Source organism: Exophiala dermatitidis, assembly GCF_000230625.1.
Source record: "Exophiala dermatitidis NIH/UT8656 unplaced genomic scaffold supercont1.7, whole genome shotgun sequence".
Lineage (NCBI taxonomy): Eukaryota > Fungi > Ascomycota > Eurotiomycetes > Chaetothyriales > Herpotrichiellaceae > Exophiala > Exophiala dermatitidis.
The window spans coordinates 1989495-2012043 of NW_008751652.1; the positions used below are offsets into that span (position 1 = coordinate 1989495).

A 22549-nucleotide genomic window follows, 5' to 3' on the forward strand; every position below is an offset into this window, starting at 1 on the left:
CAAGCCTGCTACTTCGCCGCAAAACTCACCAGCACTTCTGCTTCCTCTAGCATCATCGTTTATCTTTACTGCTTCCTCTTTCTTCTCTACCGCACCACATCTGTCTCCGGGTTACGGATAGTTCAGTTGTGGGTTTGCTTGTCTCTTCAGCAAATCAACCAGGCATCTCGTGCAACCTGTCCAGACATCATAGTATCCTTGTCCGCCCAATGCATCATCCAGCCTCGCTTCCATCCGGCTGAATGAGCCAGGTTCCAACGCCACAACTCGAAGCTTTCCTTCCCACTTGACCGGGGTGCCTGCACTTCTATCTAACATAGCATCTTGCGAGGCAACAACACCCATCTTCAGAGCTTGCCCATGGCGGAGTCTCAGTCTCCTCTCCAGCGGGCCCCCACCAACACCTCGGGTAACGATCTCGACGAGGCCGCTTCGCTATCAGCCGTGCATTCTGCCGCTTCTTCTGTAACCTCAATCCGGCCATCGCTTCAGACTGGTCGATCTCTGTCAACTCACTCTTTGTTGGCCAGCCACAAGGGCCCGGATGTTCGAAGATCTGTCCACGCTGAGACCACTCGGGCTTCTGCCGACCGTTCTAGTATGAGTATGCCGCCCCCTTCTAAAAAGCCCCTCACAGACCGAAGGTTTTCCAGCCCATACTCCTCGTTCCGGTCTTTCAGGAGATCCGAGGACTTCTCCAGGAGCCCTCCGGCTTCCCTCAGGAGCTTTGACGGAGATAGGCTGCCTCTGGTGACCTCTCCAATTGCGCAAACTCCAACCATCGCCCATGATCATACCCTGGTTACCACTGGATCCAAAACACACGCCTCTGGTTTGCCCTTGCTTTTGCCTCCTACCTCTTTCCAGCTCGGTCCTAACCATACGAGTTTAGTGTCAGGATCATCGTCCCAGGTCACTTCCCAGGCTTCCACGTCCAAGGGCGAACAGTCACTTCCCGCTGGCCAAACCTTGGAAACGGCAATTCATTCACGTGAAACTGAAACCATACTACCTACGAGGACGCCTAGAGTCAGCCAGCCTCGTTCTGTGTCTTCAAACCGCCGGCTGAGCACGACTGGATCCTCCCGGAATGAGAGCGTAGGCGCTGAGCACAAAGCACCATTTGGCCGCATTGGAGTTTGCGCGTTAGATGTCAAGGCAAGAAGTCGACCCAGTCGACAAATCCTGACCCGACTACAGGGAGATGGAGAATTTGATGTCATTGTTTTCGGCGATAAAGCCATTCTTGATGAAGGTAGGGTTCTCTATTTCTTTTCTTACTGTCTGCTACTGACTGACTCGGACAGACGTGGAGAATTGGCCAATATGGTGAGTACTAAATGCACACGCTGAGGGCCGGAACTGTATTAACACTCTGCAGCGATTATCTGATATCGTTCTTCTCAGATGGCTTCCCACTAGACAAAGCTATCGCTTATGCTAGGTTGCGCAAGCCCTTCGTGGTTAATGACCTCCCTATGCAAAAGGTACTATGGGATAGACGGCTCTGTCTAAAGATCTTGGATCAAATGCATATTCCAACCCCAAAACGGATAGAAGTTAACCGCGATGGTGGTCCAAAATTGGAATCGCCTGAGCTGGCACAGCACGTCAAAGCAATGACAGGGGTAGTGTTGGAAGGGCCCGAAGATGGGACCGGTGGCGGTGCCCCAATAACGCAACAGGTCGAGTTGATTGACGATGGCGACACCCTTTTCGTGGATGGGAAGACATTCAAAAAGCCTTTTGTCGAGAAGCCAGTGAATGGCGAGGACCACAACGTCATTATTTACTTCCCCAAGAGCCAGGAAGGAGGTGCTCGACGATTGTTCCGAAAGATCGGAAATAAATCGTCAGAGTACGACCCCAATCTTGTCATCCCTAGGTCCATCACAGAACCCGACAGCAGCTACATTTACGAGCAGTTCCTGAGGACCGAAAACTCGGAAGATGTGAAAGCCTACACCGTTGGTCCGACGTATTGTCACGCAGAGACAAGAAAGTCCCCCGTCGTTGACGGTCTGGTCCGCCGCAATACCCACGGGAAGGAACTCAGGTACGTTACCAAGCTCAGCGACGCCGAAAGAGAAATGGCCGCCAAGGTCTCCCAAGCCTTTGGTCAGCGTATTTGTGGCTTCGATCTGTTGCGGACCGGCACTGCTAGCTATGTCATCGACGTGAACGGCTGGAGTTTTGTCAAGGACAATGAAGACTATTATAATGATTGTGCACGGATTTTACGGAGCATGTTTCTGGCTGAAAAGTTCAGGAGGGAGAATGGCCTTACTGATGAGCAGCCTGATATGGCCGGTGATGGTGCGCATCACCGTCGACAGGGTAGCAATCACCCACACCGGTCAGCACTGAAGACAATCTTGAAGTCGCCTAGCATGGGAAAGCTCTCTCAACACCTACCCTATACTGGGCGGCACCATGCCTCGAGTGTTACGGCGTCGGTGAAGAGCTCGGCTGCAACTACGCCTCTGAGTTCCCCTCCAAGCATAGAGAAGTCTACCCATGCCAACCTTCCCTCCTCCACTACTATTATCGACAATGCAGATATTCTTCCTCCGCCCAAGCTTGCAACATCAGCCCCCGCTGGAATATCTGCGGAGCCTGTGGCACCTGTCAAGCCTGCTGAGCCCGCTGCGCCCTTGCCATCGTCAAAACACTCGTGGAAACTAAAGGGAGTTGTCACAGTCATCAGACATGCCGACAGAACTCCGAAGCAGAAGATCAAGTTCACCGCCCATTCACAGGTATTTGCAGACCTCTTGAAGGGGCACCACGAAGAAGTGCTTCTCAAAGGAGAGGCGGCTTTGGCGAGTGTTGAGGCAGCGGTTAAGATTGCTCAGAAGGAAGGTCTCGAAGATCCGAATAAATTACGAAATTTACAGATTGCCTTGGCCAAGAAGGGTAAGCAGCCTGGTACAAAAGTCCAGATCAAACCAATGTTCCGGAAGAGAAGGCCCGAAGAAATGGGCGATGGTTCGGCAGAGGCCTTGAGGACCAACAGTCAAGACGACTCGAACGTAGCGCCCGATCAATCGGAACTGTCCCAATCTCCAACCACCGAACGGACGACTTCTAAAGAGATGCCACGGATGCAATCACGCAGCGATTCTATATCAGGTACAACCTTTTCGCGGTTTTCGGCTGCAGAAAATGATCTTGTCCTTGATAAGTTGCAACTGGTCATGAAATGGGGCGGAGAGCCGACGCATTCTGCTCGTTACCAATCCCAAGACTTGGGCACCAACATGCGAGACGACTTCAAACTCCTCAATCGGGAGCTCCTCGATGACGTTCGCATTTTCACCAGTTCGGAAAATAGAGTCAGGACCAGTGCTCAAATTTGGGCAGCTGCCTTCCTAGACCGTCAGGATATCCCGGAAGATCTGATCACAGTTAGGAAGGATCTCCTGGACGATTCCAATGCCGCGAAGGACGTCATGGACAAAGTGAAAAAGAAGCTTAAGCATCTCCTTCGAGAAGGCAGCGTCCCGGAAGAGTTTGCATGGCCAAAAGATGTACCGGAGCCATATGTCGTTATGCAGACTGTTATCGAACTGCTCCGGTTCCATCGGCGAGTGATGCGCCACAACTTCAAAAAACTTGCAACAGGAGCAGCTGCGTCTTTGGCGGCCATCAACGGCTCCGCAGAAGGTAAAGACACGAATGGCCAACCGCGAGAGTACGTCAGCGTCGCCTCTATTCAATCTAGGTGGTGTACAGGGGAGGATCCAGAGCTGTTCAGAGAACGGTGGGAGAAGCTATTCACGGAATTTTGCGACACCGAAAAGGCCGACCCCAGCAAGATCTCCGAATTGTATGACACGATGAAGTACGATGCACTCCACAACAAACAGTTTCTAGAGTGGGTATTCACCCCAAGTCAATCACTGCTTGAGGAGATGGCCAAGGAAGAAAGTGCACTTTCGTCGAGCGCTTCGCCTGAGCCCGAGAGAACCGATGACGGCCCTGCCTCGACTGGCAGTCGTGGTCGTCACGAAAGCACGGTTTCGTCAAGTGGAAGCATCCATGATCGGCATAGCTTTGCACAGAAGATCGGTCTCAGAAGGCAATCCATCCTCAAGCAGCCGCTTCCCACGCCGCCTCTGAACTCTTGGGAGCAAGGGGCTTCATACTTCAAGCTCTTCACTGGTTCGGGAGACAGTCGGTCCATGGTTGACCAGAGACTCAGTCGCCTCCGAGAGCTGTATCGGTACAGCAAGATTTTGTTCGACTACATCGGCCCACAGGAGTACGGTATTAGTAACGACGAAAAGCTGGAGATCGGTCTCCTGACCTCTCTCCCACTACTCCGGGAAATTGTGTCAGACCTTGAGGAACTCCAAGCTTCCGGGGATGCCAAGTTCTTCGTCTACTTCACCAAGGAATCGCACATCTATACGCTGCTCAACTGCATTATGGAAGGCGGAATCCATACCAAGATCAAACGATCGACGATCCCCGAGCTTGACTACTTGTCGCAAATCTGTTTTGAGCTGTACGAGGCTAGGGACGCCGAAACCGACGAATCGACCTATTCCATCCGCATTTCTATTTCTCCCGGTTGCCATACCATCGACCCGCTCGACGTGTCCCTTGACTCTAAGCACGCCATTGGAAGCGCGCCGCGTCGGTCCTTGACTAACCACCAGGACTGGAAGGAGGTTATTTCAACCTTGAAAGCCAAATTCAACACTGTCCAGTTGCCCAAATCGTTCCTGGCCGTGAATGTCAGTTACAAGCATGAGGAGGAGGCTCAGAGACGCGCGAGCTTGTTGCAAAGCGAGGCTGCCAAAGAGGAGCAAGGGAAACTGGACCGTGCGGATGGAGAAGCACAGGCAAGAAATAATCCTCCTCTCATCGAGGGCGCAGGAGTTGGCGGCGGTACTAGTACTGTCAACGATGACACTAATGAGGCGCTGGCAGCTCCAGAGTCAGTACCCGCGGAGATACCTTCGTCGGAGACGGAGACGGAGACGGAAATGTCGCCCCGCCCTCTATGACCGTCGAACAAACCAGAGTGATATTGCTAGAGGGGAAGAAGAGTATGTGAGCACGAACTGATTGCCTTTGTTGGGCCCGATGCACTGTCGCTCCTGTCGAGGCCGGGGCTACGAAAACGAACACGCCAAATCGACGTCGTGTCTCACAATGAAGCACCGACTCTACAAAGCATACATGTACATCTTGATGGTTTGGTGGCACTATCGAAGAAGGTGTTTAGAACGTCTTGGTGATGAGGAGTTGGCAGACTGATTACTGCTTACTGTTTATTGTTTATTGTTTATTGTTTACTGTTGCCGTTACGGTCAGACTCGATGATTGTATGTCTTGTAAATATCTTAGAATGGGGCTGGGCTTCCTGTACAACGATGTAGAAGAGTGGCAGCAGTTAAATATATACACTATGATCATGTACATACTAGTACGTATATATCTGGCGGATTAGGCAGTGTACTTAGGTCGTACATTACTGTAGGTAGTTGGGCAGAAACGACACTATGGACATTATTTATCTATGCTGAAACGAGCCGGGTACTTACAGTATGCATGACGGCACATCCTACCTATAATCAAGAGAGCTTTTGTCATGCATTGGCTGGACCCGGAGTGTCGAGGTCAAGCAAGTAGCAAGTTTTATTCTGATGTTTGAAATTCCCGAGTCTGACTCTGGTAGGAAGTTTGAGAATATTCACAAAGTATATCCCACTCCACACTGGCAACCGGATACATCTACCAAGAGATATATATACATATAAGGCATGACAGGCAACTATTGTAACTTATGACCTGTTTTCTTCATATAAAGTACCTAGGCACTGACTCCCGAGATGCAAGTGTATATACAATTGCGCAACGTAACTGCATCAGTACGTAAGGTATGTACATAAATATATATATTGCGAGTTGTTGTGTCAGTTATTTGGGCTCCTTAGACGTTGAACGTACAGTCTACTGTTCCAAAAGCGTTCTGGACGATCGATGGGAGTGAGGCATGGAGGAGTGGATGGTAGAATGTGCCGTCGATTGGCAATAATATACTCTAAAAACATACCTATATGCAGTGCTATGCTATGCAACCTTCTATTTCTAGACCTGTCTATGCGCCTCTTGCAATGCTCTTCTATGGTCATCTTCATGCCGTTTGTCTCTCCTGCGCCTGTTCTTTTTCAATCACGCACTCCTGCCCAAAGCCTGGCATGTGAGGGTCTGTCGTCTTCTTGCCACCCGTTGTCGACCTGCTGTCCTTCTCCTTGTCCATGCCTTTTGCCCAAGCCGTTTCGAAACGAGCGGGGTCTGGGGGATTCCCCCCAGGGTTTCTAGGTCTCCGGTGAACGCCGATAATTCGTCCCTGATGCGAAGTGCTTGTATTGCCGATATACCCGTGCTTCTCTTTGATTGTCACAAAGCAGAGCCGTTCGGTTGATGGGCTGTCGTACAAACATGGCTGTCCCAATCACACGAAGGACGGCTGATTGACGGGCGGCAATCCTTATACAAGCCAGCGGTGGCAAGTAACATGTGCAGGAGGCACGTCTCAGGCAATCCTGGGCTGCGCTGTAGAGGGGTTGCGGTGCCCTGCGGCCAGGGCCCAACTCAATCGATCGTGTAGATGGCTGACAAGAGCGGCCTCAGGATCTCTTGTTGCTCCGTTTTGATCTCAACGACAGGCGAGGGGGATTTCTCCAGTGGATGTGTCGGAGACGCACCCTTCTTGGGTACGACGGTCTAGAACGCTCAAAACAACATTGTTGAAAAAGTGGTCCAAATATCTGCCACTGTAGGGCGACAGGATCTGTTCGAGAAGATTTTGCGAAGCCTTCCAGAGGCAGGTGGTATTGGAATCCGAGCAGTCGCGGATAATTGCAACCGCACAGGCGCTGGCGAGGATGGTTGATTGTTGGATGATATGAAGTTCAGGACATTCTAGTTTGGGATTTCGAAGAAAGGTGGGTTATAAGTATGCCGTTTGAGATCCAGGACTTAGTTTGCTCGCAGTCTGCTGAATCCCTCTTTTATCTCTTTCAGCTCCAGCAGCCTTTTATTTTCGATTTCTTTCATCAATTTTAGGTTTTCCTCCTTCAACTCCTTGAAATCTTCATCCAACTTGTTATGCCATGGGTAGAGAACGAAGACTTGGAAAGCGAGCGCAGAAGTCGCGATCATAAAGTTCGTGATGGAGAAACGGCGAGCGATGAGAGGCATCTTGTGATCGTGAAGTGCTCAGATATTTCTAAATGCGTCTTGTTTGGCAGTGTATGCAGGTCACACGACACGCTATGAGTGCAGTGTATTGGTAGAGAGCGAAGACTAGACAGACTGAACGAAGATAGTAAGCACGAACAACAGAAATAAGGGAGCAGAAGCGAAAAAGAGAATCAAATCCTGACGGCGCATGCTGCGCCTTATGAGGACTCACCGTCGACCCGATACCGGCAACTTTGTCGTGTTGTTGCAGTCTTTCTCGAAGTTCGTGGCAAGAGTGGAGGATCTTGAACCATCTCTCCATCATTCCATTGGTTGAAGCCGAAAGCCAGAAGCTCGCTTAGAACAATCGAGGTCCTTGGGTACCGCTCTCCGGCCACAGCGCTGGAAATGGGTCAATTAGGATCGGACATTGCCGGAGCAAAAGCGATTAGCTCGCGCGGTGGATGGGATGGCTTGCGGGTCAAGTACGGAGTAAGAGGGTCTGGACTGTGGGTAGACTGAACGTTTTTGCGCCCAGGCACTCCTTAGGCATCTGAAGCCTCGATCAATGACAATCAAATACCCCGGTTTGTCTCGTGAAGATGTCTGGCAGCTGTCGTCCAGACGGATCTTGTTGGAAGGACCGCCGTAATATCCGGGTCTGGCACTGTAGTGTCAGTGGGAGGATGCAAGGAGAAAATTTTGGGGCAGCAGAACGCGTGGAGGGGGAGATTTGCACGTGACAATAGCCCCACGTGATAAGCAGTCGGCCCACTGTTACGGAAAAAAGATGGTCCATAGCCGACCGCCACATCACCTGATGCCTCGCTGTCGATGTACAAATTGTCAACTCCTCGACACTTTGTCGTCCAGTCAATTTCGAAGCAGCTCTCCACTACTGGTTCGCTCTGATCCAACTTGAAACCGACCCTCGCGCGGTCCGTCGGGTTGGCCCATCGTAAAGTTCGAAGCCGTCGGAACTTGAAGGCTTCCCCAACTTGAATTCCAACGTACAACGGTGTACAACGTACTCTACCATTCCTGCACCAAAACGTTGGTGAACTGGTTCGACATATACCACATGTATTGTCCTTTCACTTCTAGATGGACTCCTCTCGTGCATTCGAAGAGAACGTCCCCTGTTGTCCAAATTTTGGCATGACACTCAGCCTTGCGCCTTCGGACACTGGCGCACACGTCCACCTCCTCCACTCCCTGCCAAGCGATATCCTCGATACTCGCGACCTTGAGTGTTTCAAAAATGTCGTCTCCTGTTACTGCCTCGCACAGCAGCAGAACACCGACGGTCTCCTCTCATGGATATGTGAACACACACAGACTTTGATCGCGTGCTACGAAAGCGCATACCCTCCCCGTCAGGCCTGTTTCAGCAGACCAAAGACCCCTGACTGAAACTGCGTTTGTCTAGTCAACAGTGTCACGCAAGCTGGACTATGGTTGCCTTAACGGTAGCTCAGTCAGCCCACGAACGGTGAGTTGCTTGAACTCCAGGTCAAGACTTATAGTTGACTGGGCATTTCTTCGAAATCTTGTTGTTTTCTTCTCTCTCGGTGTGCGCTGGTCGACCCATCCCGGAAGGACAAACGGTTGCTTATTGTTAGGCGTTCCGAGCGAGGCTGGTCCTCAGTCCTGCTTTATACAACCTACTTCGTTCTGCTCGTTCAGGATACTCTAGTCGATTGACTCTAGAATGCTCGCTGAGTTGTCTCAGTCAGCATGCCGGCCAGAAAGTTCATTCATTGCTTTGACCGGTCCAAGATCGCTCCCCTTAGAGAAACATCGCATCTGTCCAGCAGCTTGAAGATCACGAAGCGTGATGCCCCAGAAAAGCCACCACAGCCTCCTGCACCGGGGTTCACTATTGCACCCAAGGTGCCCCCTGGCCGGTCCCACGACGACTCCGACGACGAAGACGACAATGATGGAATAGAAGGGGAGTCTGATGACGACTTCAACTCATTCGACTCTAGTACCGGCACCCGGTCAACCAGCACAACTATTCCCTCTTCCACATCCATGGCGAACATGCCGGCTGTAACTCACACGACAGTGACCAGTTCAAGGACCATGAGTTCCCTCCCGACATCTACAGTACCTGGCTCCGCCGCCGTTCCTCTGCCTCCGGTGGCTACAAATGGAGCATCGACAAGCTCCGGCAGTTCCAATCCCACAGTGGAAAGCTCCAAATCCTCGCCCAACATTGCAGCAATTGTAATAGCGTCGCTACTTGGTGCCGCGTCAATCGGAGCTATACTCTACCTTCTACTACGGTACTGCAAACCGCTGAAGGCAAGAATTTCAATGCTCCGGGCGCGAAACGGCCAAAGATTATCCGAAGAGGACGGCACAACTCCGCGGAGAGCGATTACAGAAATGTCACAGACCGACACCTGTCTTGGAGCTGGAAATCCAAGAGGCTGCCTACCCAATGCCCCTTCAAACGAAGCCACCCTTCCGGCGCCGCCTTATGTCAGATCTGTTTCAACCAACGTGCCAGGGATATTCATACGGTCTCCGCAGTCTTCGTCCCGTGGCATTGTACAGAATGCGGATGCCGACAATCCTTTCACTGATGAAGCAAGCTTATCTCGGAGCAACAGCGATGGTAGCATGCGCAGCACTGCGGACGCTCGTCTCAAAACAGCTGGTGCTGGGGGCCTTCCCACACACAATTCCGACTTCACTCTGGCGGACTATATGGCTGCTCGTATGTCCATCAGTGCCAGGTCCCACCCTGGCGGTCTTAGCAACAATCCTCCCACGATTCTCGGCTCGGATGACGGCGGGGATGACGACTACAATGAAGAAAGGGTAAAAGCACAGCCATCGAAGACAGGCGGTCAGCTTTCGCTTCCAAATCCGTCTCACCCAGAGTTGTCAATCCCATGCGCGGCTCAGTTAAAACCGATATCGCCATTGACTCCGTTACCATATTTCAGCACCCCTTCCCCACGTCCAGAATCCGGCTCGGTCATCACGTCGCCAGGTAGTCAGTATCAACCACGCATTCGCAAATCCATCACCCCGTCCGACAGCGTATCGAATGCGCCGTACTCGCCATCTCCGTTCCCAATGGAACTTATGCCACCTACCTTACCAGCCGGCACGAACTCGCGATGGAGCCGGAACTCTTCAAGCGTCAACGGGCGTAGTGCCGGGACAGCGGATGATACTATCGCCCCTCCGGGAGTAGAACAAGTGGCAGCAAGTCCGTTGCGCAGAGTCAGTTCAAGCAGCCCAAGGACCAGTGTTGCAGAGAGCAACGGAGAGGTACTGCCGACTCCTGTCCCACATGTGGTCAGCCGGAGACCTAGTTCCTCTGCTCCTTCTTCTAGAAGTAGCAGGTCCAGCAGGTAGAGCACAGTTCACGGGAAAAATCTACGAGATGAGGAATTGGATCAGGAAGACAAGCCAAATCATTATAACTATATCCTGTACAGGACCACCTAGGCAGCATTTAACTTAAATCTGATACTGTACCATCCAGGACTCTACATGTACACTTTGGCTTGTCTTCCATTGAGCTGATACACCGTATACCGCGTTACGTTACCACGTTACTTTACTCCGACGCCATTGAACGAAGAGAATTAAAGGCTGGATGCCGCCAAAGCCTGCAGATGGCATACCTATGCATCAAGCTGTCTGGTGCCGACAGACAGTCCAGTAACAAAAAAGCAATCATCATTCGTTGACAGCCCGGGGTGATGCACTGCATGCAATATCTCCGTCTTCAATCGTCCTCTCACAGCATCGAAGCTTATCGGACTCTCGCTTGCACCTCGGTAGCTTCATGCGACAGCCTCGAGGTCTCGTCGAATCGACGTGCGACAATGCAGCCACTTGAAGTAATCGTTTGAGCGATCCCTGACATCAGATGTTTGTAGGTATCAATATCGCCAACTTTCGTCCTTCGCTCTCGTCAGGGTCTTTGCTCCGTCTAATGAACGGAAGCCAGGCTCTTTACATCCCGTGAAGGATATTACAGTACCTACCCAGTACAGTTCACTGGCAGTAGCAACAATAGTAGGTTAATGGGGATTCTCAGAGGGTTGAATAAAAATAATGAAATGGGGGGCAATGATCCCCCTGGCACAACCGCGCTCATCGCTCATCGGCGAGCTCCGACAGAATAAAATATACGAGATTGTACAACCAGTTGCTGCAAGGACCAATCGTCCGACAGCAGAATGCCGCATCTCACCACTGCCATGCTTCTCAGGCTCTTGATCAGCGATCTGTTACAGTACTACTAGTATTGTACCTATCTACCTAGGTAGAGGTCCTCAGCGGTGTGTCCCTGCAGTTGCAACAACTTTGTTCTGCCACTGTGATGCCCCGCCGATAAGGAATCCCAGTTCTGTATTTTGAACGCGGCCCAGAATTACGTATAACTTCTGTACCAGGAGTACTAATACTACTACATACTCCCTTTCCCTCCCGATATCACAGTCCCTTTCTTCTACCGACTCTACCGTCACGTCATGCAGCGCGCCGTAGAAAGACTGAACCGCGAGTTTCAAACCCTTTCGCCCTCGGGAGCCGGTGCAAGTGCTTCCTCCAGTTCAAGTTCGTCAACCTCCACCACGATGGCCCCCAAGGTCGCAGCGGCCCGTTATGGCAAGGACAACATCCGACTATACAAAGTGGAAAAGGACGAAGCTACCAAAACGCACACTGTGTACGAGATGACGGTGCGCGTGTTGCTGGAGGGGGATATTGAGACATCGTAAGCCAGAAGAGCACCACCACCACCACCACCACCACCATTATCACTACTCCTCCTCCTAGTACAAACTGACAATTCGTCTACAGATACACCCAAGCAGACAACAGCGTAGTCGTCGCAACCGACTCAATGAAGAACACAACCTACATCATGGCCAAGCAGCACCCGGTGCATCCTCCGGAACTATTCGCATCCATTTTGGGGACTCACTTCGTCGAGAAATACAAGCACATCCACACCGCACATATCGACATCATCCAGCACCGATGGACCCGAATGACCGTCGACGGGAAACCGCACCCGCACTCATTCTACCGCGACGGCGAGGAAAAGAGACTGGTCACAGCGGATATCATTGAAGGCAAAGGAATTGAAATCAGGTCTGGCATTTCCGACCTTTTGGTCCTAAAAAGCACGGGCTCCGAGTTCCATCATTTCATCCGCGACGAGTTCACCACCCTGCCCGAGGTATATGACCGTATCCTTAGTACCTCGGTCGACGCCGGCTGGAAGTGGTTCACGTTCGGTGACCTCAATGCTGTCAAAAAGGACGTAGCCCTCTTTGACGATACCTGGTCCAAAGCCAGAGATATCACTTTCCGTCTCTTCGCCCTCGAAGAGAGCCCCAGCGTCCAAAACACAATGTACAAAATGTGCGAGCAGATCCTGGCTGCGCAACCGCGCGTCCAGGCCGTCGACTATTCTCTGCCGAACAAACATTATTTCGAAATCGATCTGAGCTGGCATAATGGTCTCAAGAACACTGGCAAGGATGCCGAAGTGTATGCGCCTCAAACGGACCCCAATGGTCTGATCAAATGTACCGTGACACGATGATTTTTTGGCGAGGTCAGCGGATGTAGGAGGGGGTTATGATCTTTGCTGGAGTTCTCGGATTAATGTCCATCTAACATCTTTTTTGTAGATATACACCCAAATGGTAGTTTTTATACATTTCTTCCTTGCTCAACTCCGCGATTGAGTGGTTTCCGCTTCCGACGCCAGTGCAGTAAAGAAAAAGGTTTCATGAAACGCTCGCAGACGCTTTGGAGGCTTCGATTGCCTGCGTGACCGGTCCGGACGAATGAGGTTTGCCAGCGAATTTGACAATGTTCGGCTTGTAAGGGTGTGCTGAGCCTTCGAAGACTTTTAATCGGGCAAGCCTCTTGTCCCGTAGCCGGTTCTTGGGAAGCATCCCTCGCACGGCTCGCTTCAATACCTCGCCTCCGCCCCATTTCTCGATCATCCGATCCATACTCATCTGCTTGAGGCTGCCAGGACGCGTGTTGTGGGTGTAGTATTGCTTTTGTAGTCTCTTTTTCCCCGTAACATGGATATTGTGGCATCCCGTAGCCACCACGTAGTCGCCGCAATCGGTGGAAGGATCCCAAATCGGTTTGTGTTTGCCCATGAGAAAGACAGCGATCGAGGTAGCGAGTCGTCCTAGTGAGCGAGTGTCACTGCCGACATCGATGTGGTGCCATGTGCGAGAGTAGGCAAGACGGGTCTATCGCGTTGGATCAGTGAGTCGCACAGCTAGAGGCCTGGACATTGTGCCGTACCTTGCCTATTGTTTGAGACATGATTGATAAGCGCTATCTATACATGAAGAGGAACAGTCGGTCACAGACAAGCACTTGCTTGACTAATCGATGAATGGGTGGTCGAGACGGGGAATCGTCTTGATCGAAGGGCATCAATCGTTCGGGACCTCTTCCTTCGCAGCCAGGTCCGAGTCCGAGTCTTCGAATGGAGCTGGATGCCAAGAACTTTCAGCGGTTTACCTTATGTTGCTGCACCGGAGCGGCGGCCGCGCGATTATTGGCCCGCGCTGCAGGTAAGACCAGGCAGTCTATTTGGGTTTAGTGCACTTACATCTTGGCAAAATTCCGACTCGCACACTGCACCAGCAAATTGAAGATACACTGGCAGCGCAAGCCATCTCCCGCACTCTCGACACGACAACCAATTCTTCACCAACTGCTTTTGCTCTGTGACCCTGCCGCCAATTCAAGATGTCGGCTCCTCAGAGTGTGCAGTGCTTCGGCAAGAAAAAGACTGGTACGGCTGGATCTCGATGATTACCGACTGGGGGGCATGGAAATGCTGACAGTTCTCTCTCACAGCTACCGCAGTCGCCCATTGCAAGAAGGGCAAAGGCCTGATCAAGGTCAACGGCAGACCCCTCGCGCTGGTCCAGCCCGAGATCCTGCGATTCAAGGTATGCGGCTACACGGTCCAACAGGAAAATTCGCGAAAGAAACGGACGGAATAACTTACACTTGCGGCGCAAATTTTAGGTCTACGAGCCTCTCTTGATTGTCGGCCTTGACAAGTTCGCCGATGTCGACATCCGTGTTCGAGTCACCGGTGGTGGCCACACTTCGCAAATCTATGCCATCCGACAAGCCATCTCCAAGTCCATCGTCGCCTACTACCAGAAATTCGTCGACGAATACACCAAGAACCAGCTGAAGCAGGCCCTTGTCCAATACGACCGAACGCTCCTGGTTGCCGACAACAGACGGTGCGAGCCCAAGAAGTTTGGTGGTCCAGGTGCCAGAGCGAGATACCAGAAATCCTACCGTTAAACTGCCGCGTTGGGCGATGGGTTGTTTGTGGCCGGAGTGGTGCGAATTTTCAGTGGTTGTCATGTTTGGTCATGGCAGCTCTGGAGCGGTACGGACAAGGATGCAGTGGATGGTTTTCAAATATTGCACGGCGAGGATTCGGAGCAAAAATCATGGCATGAATGACGAGATTTCGTCCATAAGCTCAGACGTCGGCGCCTGAGATGGCAACCCATATCAGGGTATGCGTTTGAGGGCAAAAAAAAGAATACAATTCACAAGTTCAAAAACAACAGCGTCAGAATACTTGACACGGCCTGAGTGACAAGTGCTTTTTCGACTTCCCCACGAGTCTCGCAGTTTGTCTCGCTTGCATCCAGGCTGATAACCTGCTGGAAAGGTTGGCCAGCCAGTGCCAAACAGTCTACGTTTCGACAATGACCGGAGCATATTCCCCAGTCTCATCATCCTCATCGGCACCCTGCAATGTCAACTCAACGCTCTCGCCATCCTCTAGCTGAACCATTCCCCTCCTCAGGACATCCTTCTCATTCTGCCAGCCGTATCTGTCCTCGAATAACCTCTGTAGAGCATTGACTTCTTTCCGTAGAGCCTTCCCTTTGCCTTCCTCTTTTTCATCAGCAAAAGCCTCATCCACCAGCACTTTGAACCGGGCCCAAAGCGACCTCAACCATGAACTATTAGTTTCATCCCTCAACTCGAACAGCCCGCCCTCTACATCGTCAACATGCTGAATCTGTGTCCCCAGGATCCTGACCAATTCGACAAAATACGGCTCGACCTCAAGCAAGGCTTTTTGGCATGTCAGACACACGCTGAGCAGCCTCTTCCACTGCTCGAGACAGCTGTAGTTGGCGAGCGTCAGAACCATAAGAAAGCAAAACTGCAACTCTCCCAGAACTTCCCGGGCTCCAAGCGTCCTGTCGCCGTTGGCCGGCGTGAGCGTGTCGATCAGTTGACCCAGGTACCAGCTTCTATCTCTTGCCCTTTCCGTCCTCGTGCCACCAATGTCGCTGCTCTCCCACGTCTGTTTCAGGTTGATCGGCAGCAGGTTCAACGGCGACTGGTGCAGCGCATTCGTGGTCTCGAGGTGCGACAGGCCTGGGATATGTTCGGTATCGCTGGGCGCAGATGAGATGGACGACACGATCCACTCAGTACTGGACAGTACGCGGTCCAGGAGCTTTGGAGTGATGTACTTGGACAGCTTCGGCCAGTCCTCGGTGCTTTCAGCAGTTCTCTGCTCATTTCCGGCGCCGTTGTTGTCGGCCTCAGACTCCCGTGCGTTCAGGTCAGAAGTAGCATCCTGGAGAGCTGTGTAGTCGACCAGTCCTCGACCGGAAGATTCGGTGAAAGCAGCAATGGCGTTCCGTGCAGTCTGGTTACCATGGTCCAACAGGTCCAATGTTTCCGTGTCGCTGTTCCATCTGAGGACTTCCCACGGCGGTCTCGGTCCGCCTGGTTTCAATTGGATCCATCGTCCGTGCCGGATCGAAAGCGAGGCATGAGTCCCCGTGTATATGAAGTGCACTCCGTATGGTATGTTCGTGATGCCGTGGAAGTTGGGCGACGAGTTGAACGACAGGAGGTCTATGCCAACCAGCGTCCTGGGCGGGAGCGAGAGCAACAGCAGAGATGGCGTGTTATTGTTCTGCGAAGCCATTCGTGGAGACACCTTAACTCAACAATTTAAAGGGCAGGATCTTACAATTACAAGAAAGTGGAACGACCAGAAACTAGAAGAAAAGTTTTATGTGGACGAAGGTGGTCGAAATTTCTGGGTATTGATTTTCCATCATGCGAATAAGCTACATCATCACCTGCGCCATCATATGCAGCGGCAGAAGAATCATAGTAATAGTCGCGCGACAGCTTTGAAGACCAGGCCAAAATGCCGTTCTTCGCGTATTTGTTGACAACCACCACAGCATTTGCTGCCTCCCCCGAGTCCACCCTACTGCCATAGAGAGTACGTTGGCATCTCTGTTGTAGCAGTGAAATTTTTGATTCTGAGACAAAAACGTCCGGGTTCCACGACCACGGCGTCTCGCTCACAGACGACGACCACGACGACCACCCTTGCGTCTCGTGCTGTCGGACGGAGTAGGGGTGACATCCTCGATTCTTCCGATTCTCATTCCCGAACGAGCCAAGGCACGGAGAGCAGATTGAGCACCCGGGCCGGGGGTCTTGGTGCCGTTTCCACCGGTGGCTCGGATCTTGATGTGCAGAGCAGTGATGCCGAGTTCCTTGCATCGCGCAGCGACGTCCTGAGCTGCCAACATGGCGGCGTAGGGAGAGGACTCGTCACGGTCGGCCTTGACCTTCATGCCTCCAGTCACACGGCAGATGGTTTCGCGGCCACTGGAATCACCCAGAATGTTAGCCTACGTTCCCATCCATTTTTTTTATTTGGTATCTGGTTCCAAGCACTCCAGGCTTCCAATGGTCGCCTCGATTCATCGAAATAAATCGTTTTCGGTGAGGATTTCTGAGTGTACTTACGAAAGATCGGTGACATGGACGAAGGTGTCGTTGAAGGAAGCGAAGATACGCGCGACGCCGAAGACCAGTTCACCTGTACAAAAAGCCTCCGTTAGTCTCGAAACCGCACAGAAACTCTCGATGCGGCAATTGTAAACTCACCTTCGCGGACCTGGGGGCCCAGCGAGATGTTCTCGGTCGCGGAACGCTCAACTCTCTTCTTGGGAGGCATCTTGATATGGATGAAGAAGGAGGAGGTGGTTGAGGTTGGTAGGTGTAGTGGTTGTTGGTTGTCGTGGGGAGTTTTTGAACTCTTGAGCGGCTTGAGTCTTGTGTGTGAAATTCCCAGCCGCGGTGCAAAAAGGGCCAGTGGTGCACTAAACCAGATTGGGTTGGAAGTCTTGGCGGCCTGAAAGACCCAACTCGAAGTTCGTGTTTTTCACTTTTCCGTCGCTGTCCCCAACTTCAAGTCCAGTTCACCTCCTATTTCCACGCAGGATTCGGTTCCGTGACAGCAAATGTGCTCTGCGGAATTCGTACTTGTGTCGCAGCTTCTTGAAGCCGGGTGGCTTTCGCCCGCATTGCCCTCGAATCGTGCTTTTTGTTAGCAGCAACTTGTTGACCTTTCAGATCCCTCATCATGGAAACTCTTGCAGTGGGCATCATCGGCATGGGCGACATGGGCCGCATGTATGCCAAAAGATTTAGCCAAGCTGGTTGGAGGTAGGCAGAAAGTCCTCTGTTTCTCGGCGTAGTGGTCGGCGCAGCTAGTTTATTCAGGTATGTCTCTATCTACTTCCCTCACACCCACCCTACTGCCTTCGAGGATGACTTGAGTGCATTTGGCTCGAGCATGGTAATCGCAACTTTGCTTCATCATTCTGGTGTTGCATCCTGTTGTGATTACTGTCAATGATGTAAATACCTCGCTACCTTAATTTTAGTTTGTCTGAAGATGTTTTGATTGCTATCACCTCCTTACCTGTACAGCACTCGGGAGCTTTGGCTAATCAACCATATTTACAGATTCCATTTTCTTTGCTATTGCATATATCTATAGTGAGCTGATGGAAAGCCATGCAGAGTCAACGCTTGTGATCGACCAGACAAGTTCCAGTCACTCCAGACGGAGTATGAGAATGAGGTTTGTGTCGCCGACCAAGCTTGATGAGCATGATTGACCAGACATTAGAAAGCAATAAATATATTACCCAATGGTCATCTCGTTTCCCGGGCTAGCGACTGGATCATATACAGTGTCGAGGCCGAGCTCATAGAAAGGGTTGTTGCCGAATATGGCCCTTCCACAAAAGTGGGTGCCATAGTCGGTGGGCAAACTTCCTGTAAAGCCCCAGAGCTCGCTGCCTTTGACAAATATCTGCCTAGTGATGTCGAGATCGTTTCCTGCCACTCTCTCCATGGCCCTGCTGTAGACCCAACCGGTCAACCCCTTGTTGTCATCCAGCACCGTGCATCACAGAAGAGTGTTGATACCTGTGTCCGGATACTCTCCTGTCTCAATTCCAAAATGGTTTTTCTTTCTGGGGAAATGCACGACCGCATCACCGCCGATACACAAGCAGTCACGCATGCAGCTTTCTTGAGCATGGGAACCGCATGGGCGGCAAACAAGCAATTTCCATGGGAGATCGACCGGTACGTGGGCGGCATCGAGAATGTCAAGATCAACATCACACTGCGCATCTACGCCAATAAATGGCACGTCTACGCCGGCCTGGCGATTTTGAATCCCGCGGCCCGAGAGCAGATTCGACAGTATGCCCAGTCGGTGACTGAACTATACAAGCTCATGCTAGGTGGCCATCGTGAGGAGTTTACCCGGAGGGTCAAGACCGCTGGCGCGGCGGTGTTCTCGAGTGAAACATTGAACCACAACCTTCTCCTTGGAGATGAAGTCCTGGACAAATTCTCCCTGTCGAAGCGACCTAAAGAGCGAACCCCGAACAACCATCTCAGCCTCCTCGGGATTGTGGATTGTTGGTGGAAGCTAGGAATCGTGCCATACGACCACATGATCTGCTCCACGCCGGTAAGTCGCCGTGACGCAGTACAGGTCCCGTTGCTGACGCCCCCTTAGCTTTTCCGGATATGGCTTGGAGTGACCGAGTATCTCTTCCGCAATGAGACTTTGCTGGACGAAGTCATCAACACAGCCATCGAAAACAATACTTTCCGTTCTGACGATTTAGAGTTCACCTTTGCGGCCAGAGTAAGCATAACTCCTCTCCAGGGTTCACTGAGTTCTCTGCCGAGCATGGCAGTGCTTCTCCACTTGGAAGTTTCCGCGATCTGGATTGGTATCTCGATATCTTTGCGCTGACGTTGTGTTTCACAAACAGGCATGGTCCGAATGCGTCTCCTTTGGAAACTTTGAGGCATATCGCGACCGGTTCGAAAACATTCAACAATACTTCGCGCCGAGATTCCCGGAAGCTGTGAGACTCGGCAATGAGATGATCAAAGAAATCATGATGCACACTAAGTCGTGATGTTCCATCCGGACCATGAAGCTCAACGAATGTGGGAAACCCCACCATTCGAGCTAGGAGTCAAGCGAGGTTCTCAGCACGGTGCCGGCCACCCTCGACATCTCGCTGTGCGGTCCTGACCATCCCGGATAGTCATCTCGACAATGTATGTTTCAATGGGCACACCTTAGCATCGAAGCGAGCTATTCCGGAGGGCCCAAGCAATGTATTGCACAGCAAGCCAAGCACACTTGCGCGCGGTTCGCATTAGAGCTACAAGATAACGCGCGTACATCACTCCTTCATTGTCACGTTGGGACATCGCTTCTCAAGATATGCAGGGCCAAATAGGTGGCAGGTTGGGTTAGCGGGCCCGCGATGATAAGTCACACCGTTGCCTGCGGACGACTGCAGAACTTTGTGCAACAAGGAATCTAAACGGCAGCACGTCGTCTCCGTCGAATGTTGGCGGGATACTGGTATCTCGACCACGGCTGCGGATGAGTGACGGCGTGATGCCAACGCGCAACAACTCGATTGGAGGGAATGTACATGCACCTGGCTTGCCGCATGCTGGATATCGGGCCAAGACACGAAGACGTTGCGCGGAGCTGCGCCTCGTCCAGGTTGTCCTATGTTGTATCCCAATGATACCTTCTCAGCAGCGAGAGATCTGAGGCTGGCTACCCCTACATTAGACATGGCCGTGGGGCGCAGTACACGGCTGAAGGGTCAAAAATACGCACCATTGGTGCCTGACCACCTCACCGGCATTATCCCCAGTGGTCCCTATTTCTGTCAAGAATATGTCCGTAAGCGCGAGGATGCTTGCTTCCCGTCGGCCAAGAGAAGCCCAGAAGCAACAAGCATACAACTACTTCATTAGCATACCGCCAATGACGGGACAAACGATGTTGATGACAGGGGCTGAATTTAAAGTCGGCGGACCTTGCGCTAGGCAAACCATTTCCAGCGAACTAAATGAAGCGCAACCAATCCATGGGGCCGCTGTCCGGCGCTTGTCTTGTTGACACCATATTTCCGCCATCCTTCAGCCCCTGTTGAGATGCTATTTACAACTTGAACTACAGTATGTCCAGCCTCGCCTTCCGGAGTGAGTCCGCGGCGATCAGCACTTCCCTTCACATGTCCCAGACGACAGCACCTAACTGCTATTGCTGCATGATGTTGATGCCCTGCAGCGAATAGTGTCTGTGCACCAGTCATCCTGGCCAGGGTTGGAAACCGTGAGACCAGCGAGTTGATGCCAACACCGTGTCAGGACAAGGGGGTAACACGTTTCAGAGCTAAGTTACCCATGGGAGCGCCATTGGCAAGCCACGAAACGCGTACCCCCCGTTTCCAATTTGCCCTTGCTTTCATGTTCGTGAGATTTATTAAGATACACCGTCTACTGCCGTTCTTCGGTGGGCTTCCTCTTCCCCAGAAATCCTTTCAACTACTGCCACGAAAATAAACAACGTCCCAAAAAGCCTTCCGGGGCAGTAAACTGGTACTTGACCATATTCAGATTCACTTACTACAGTACGTGGCCGTCTACGGCTATACGTTAAGACACCATGGCCTTTCGGAGAGCCTTCGCCGCGGCGACTCTAGGTACTTTTGTTCTTGCTCATGGTATACATTGACAACATTACTAACATATCCGTAGTTGCTGGCACGGCCGCGGCCCAAGTTGCCACATTCTCCTCCGGTGGTTATGGGGTTGCAGTCAACGTCCCGTCAGACACAGCCTCGTCTGGGAGTGGGCCCATCTACCTCCAAATCAGTGCTCCCAGTGGCACAGAATGGGTTGGCATTGGACAAGGCTCAAGAATGTCGGGTGCAAATATGTTGGTGGTTTATGCTGCCGACAGCTCGAATGTGACCGTCTCCCCGCGGCTAGGCACGGGTCATGTCGAGCCTAAGGTCAATTCAAATGCACAAATCTCCGTGCTCGAGGGCAGCGGTATCACCAGTGATGGGCAATTGATTGCCAACATCCGATGTGACACGTGCCTCAGCTGGAGCGGCGGCAGCATGTCCGTGACCGACAAATCCAGCAAATGGATTTATGCTTACAAGTCTGGGGACGCCATCGCCTCGACCAGCACCGATGCCGATATCTCCCAGCACGACGAGAATGGCGCTTTCACGCTGGACCTGACCTCCGGGACTGGCGGTAGCTCTGCCAACCCCTTTATATCCTCTTCTGACGGTTCTTCATCCTCCGCAACTGGCAGTGCGGCGACCGCTTCCACAGCCACTTCAACCGCCACGGCAGGTGTTTCAAACCCTCTGGCAAGCTCGAACCCGTCAACCGTTGGATCCAGTCACACGTCCGTCGGTGGGCCAGACGACAAGCTTCGAATTGCCCATGCCATTGTCATGCCGCTGGTGTTTGTGCTTCTGTTCCCCTTCTCTGCTCTCACAATCTATCTGCCGTATCATGAGAAGGTCCGACATATTCATGCTCCCCTGCAGATCATCAGTCTGTTGCTTATGATTGTTGGCCTCGGTCTCGGTGTACAACTCGCCAAGCAACTGGATGAACTTACTGGCTACCACCAAAACCTGGGTTACGTCCTCGTGGTGTGGATGGGCATCATTCAACCCGCCTTGGGTCTGGGCCAGCATCTGCACTTCCGAAGGAAAGGCACCCGCAGCCCCATGGGTCACACCCATCGCTGGATGGGCCGATTCTTCATTATTTTGGGCATTGTCAACGGCGGTTTGGGCTTGAAGCAATCTGGGCCCATCGGAAACAAGAATGCTCCGACCTGGTCTGTTATTCTATACAGCGTGGTCTCTGCAGTATGTTTCATATTGTATGTTGTCGTCATCACTGGGGCGGGGCGTACCCGGAGGAGTCCGGCCAACCCAAACAGTCTTCCAGGCGAAAAGCCCCGGCCACGGACACAAGAATATGAGCTTCACGGCCGGTAAGCTGAGCCCTCTGGTGATCTTGATGATAAGACCTGTGGAACGATTTATGATACTTTGATATGTACCTGTTATATGTGCTGGAATGGCTG

General features: G+C 52.0%; 10 protein-coding genes across 10 annotated transcripts; 6 read left to right on the forward strand and 4 right to left on the reverse strand.

The window, feature by feature from the left end:
• The first annotated feature begins 63 nt into the window (after positions 1-63).
• Positions 64-6152, forward strand: HMPREF1120_08518 (uncharacterized protein). Its single transcript, XM_009162776.1, has 4 exons — positions 64-604; positions 893-1255; positions 1308-1329; positions 1382-6152. Exons 1-4 carry the CDS (start codon positions 361-363, stop codon positions 5013-5015), a joined length of 4263 nt encoding a protein of 1420 aa, XP_009161024.1. The 5' UTR covers positions 64-360; the 3' UTR covers positions 5016-6152.
• An 844-nt stretch (positions 6153-6996) lies between these two features.
• HMPREF1120_08519 (uncharacterized protein) lies at positions 6997-7218 on the reverse strand (the record flags this gene model as incomplete). Its single annotated transcript, XM_009162777.1, has 1 exon — positions 6997-7218. The coding sequence occupies one exon, from the start codon at positions 7216-7218 to the stop codon at positions 6997-6999; it is 222 nt and encodes a 73-aa protein (XP_009161025.1).
• A 1719-nt stretch (positions 7219-8937) lies between these two features.
• HMPREF1120_08520 (uncharacterized protein) lies at positions 8938-10578 on the forward strand (the record flags this gene model as incomplete). The annotated part of the gene is made up of 1 exon (XM_009162778.1): positions 8938-10578. The coding sequence occupies one exon, from the start codon at positions 8938-8940 to the stop codon at positions 10576-10578; it is 1641 nt and encodes a 546-aa protein (XP_009161026.1).
• Positions 10579-11810: 1232 nt separating this feature from the next.
• HMPREF1120_08521 (uricase) lies at positions 11811-12787 on the forward strand (the record flags this gene model as incomplete). Its single annotated transcript, XM_009162779.1, has 2 exons — positions 11811-11950; positions 12037-12787. The coding sequence occupies 2 exons, from the start codon at positions 11811-11813 to the stop codon at positions 12785-12787; spliced, it is 891 nt and encodes a 296-aa protein (XP_009161027.1).
• Positions 11830-13686, reverse strand: HMPREF1120_08522 (50S ribosomal protein L13). Its single transcript, XM_009162780.1, has 2 exons — positions 13513-13686; positions 11830-13457 (listed from the first exon to the last, which is right to left on the reverse strand). Exons 1-2 carry the CDS (start codon positions 13531-13533, stop codon positions 12975-12977), a joined length of 504 nt encoding a protein of 167 aa, XP_009161028.1. The 5' UTR covers positions 13534-13686; the 3' UTR covers positions 11830-12974.
• A 114-nt stretch (positions 13687-13800) lies between these two features.
• Positions 13801-17197, forward strand: HMPREF1120_08523 (40S ribosomal protein S16). The gene is made up of 3 exons (XM_009162781.1): positions 13801-14011; positions 14077-14171; positions 14251-17197. The coding sequence occupies exons 1-3, from the start codon at positions 13966-13968 to the stop codon at positions 14539-14541; spliced, it is 432 nt and encodes a 143-aa protein (XP_009161029.1). The 5' UTR covers positions 13801-13965; the 3' UTR covers positions 14542-17197.
• Positions 14945-16204, reverse strand: HMPREF1120_08524 (uncharacterized protein; the record flags this gene model as incomplete). Its single annotated transcript, XM_009162782.1, has 1 exon — positions 14945-16204. The coding sequence occupies one exon, from the start codon at positions 16202-16204 to the stop codon at positions 14945-14947; it is 1260 nt and encodes a 419-aa protein (XP_009161030.1).
• Positions 16593-17257, reverse strand: HMPREF1120_08525 (40S ribosomal protein S14; the record flags this gene model as incomplete). The annotated part of the gene is made up of 3 exons (XM_009162783.1): positions 16593-16905; positions 17047-17119; positions 17188-17257. 3 exons carry the CDS (start codon positions 17255-17257, stop codon positions 16593-16595), a joined length of 456 nt encoding a protein of 151 aa, XP_009161031.1.
• A 408-nt stretch (positions 17258-17665) lies between these two features.
• On the forward strand, positions 17666-19535 carry HMPREF1120_08526 (prephenate dehydrogenase (NADP+); the record flags this gene model as incomplete). Its single annotated transcript, XM_009162784.1, has 5 exons — positions 17666-17715; positions 18109-18169; positions 18218-19075; positions 19124-19255; positions 19386-19535. 5 exons carry the CDS (start codon positions 17666-17668, stop codon positions 19533-19535), a joined length of 1251 nt encoding a protein of 416 aa, XP_009161032.1.
• A 1559-nt stretch (positions 19536-21094) lies between these two features.
• On the forward strand, positions 21095-22460 carry HMPREF1120_08527 (uncharacterized protein; the record flags this gene model as incomplete). The annotated part of the gene is made up of 2 exons (XM_009162785.1): positions 21095-21131; positions 21187-22460. The coding sequence occupies 2 exons, from the start codon at positions 21095-21097 to the stop codon at positions 22458-22460; spliced, it is 1311 nt and encodes a 436-aa protein (XP_009161033.1).
• Positions 22461-22549: the final 89 nt, after the last annotated feature.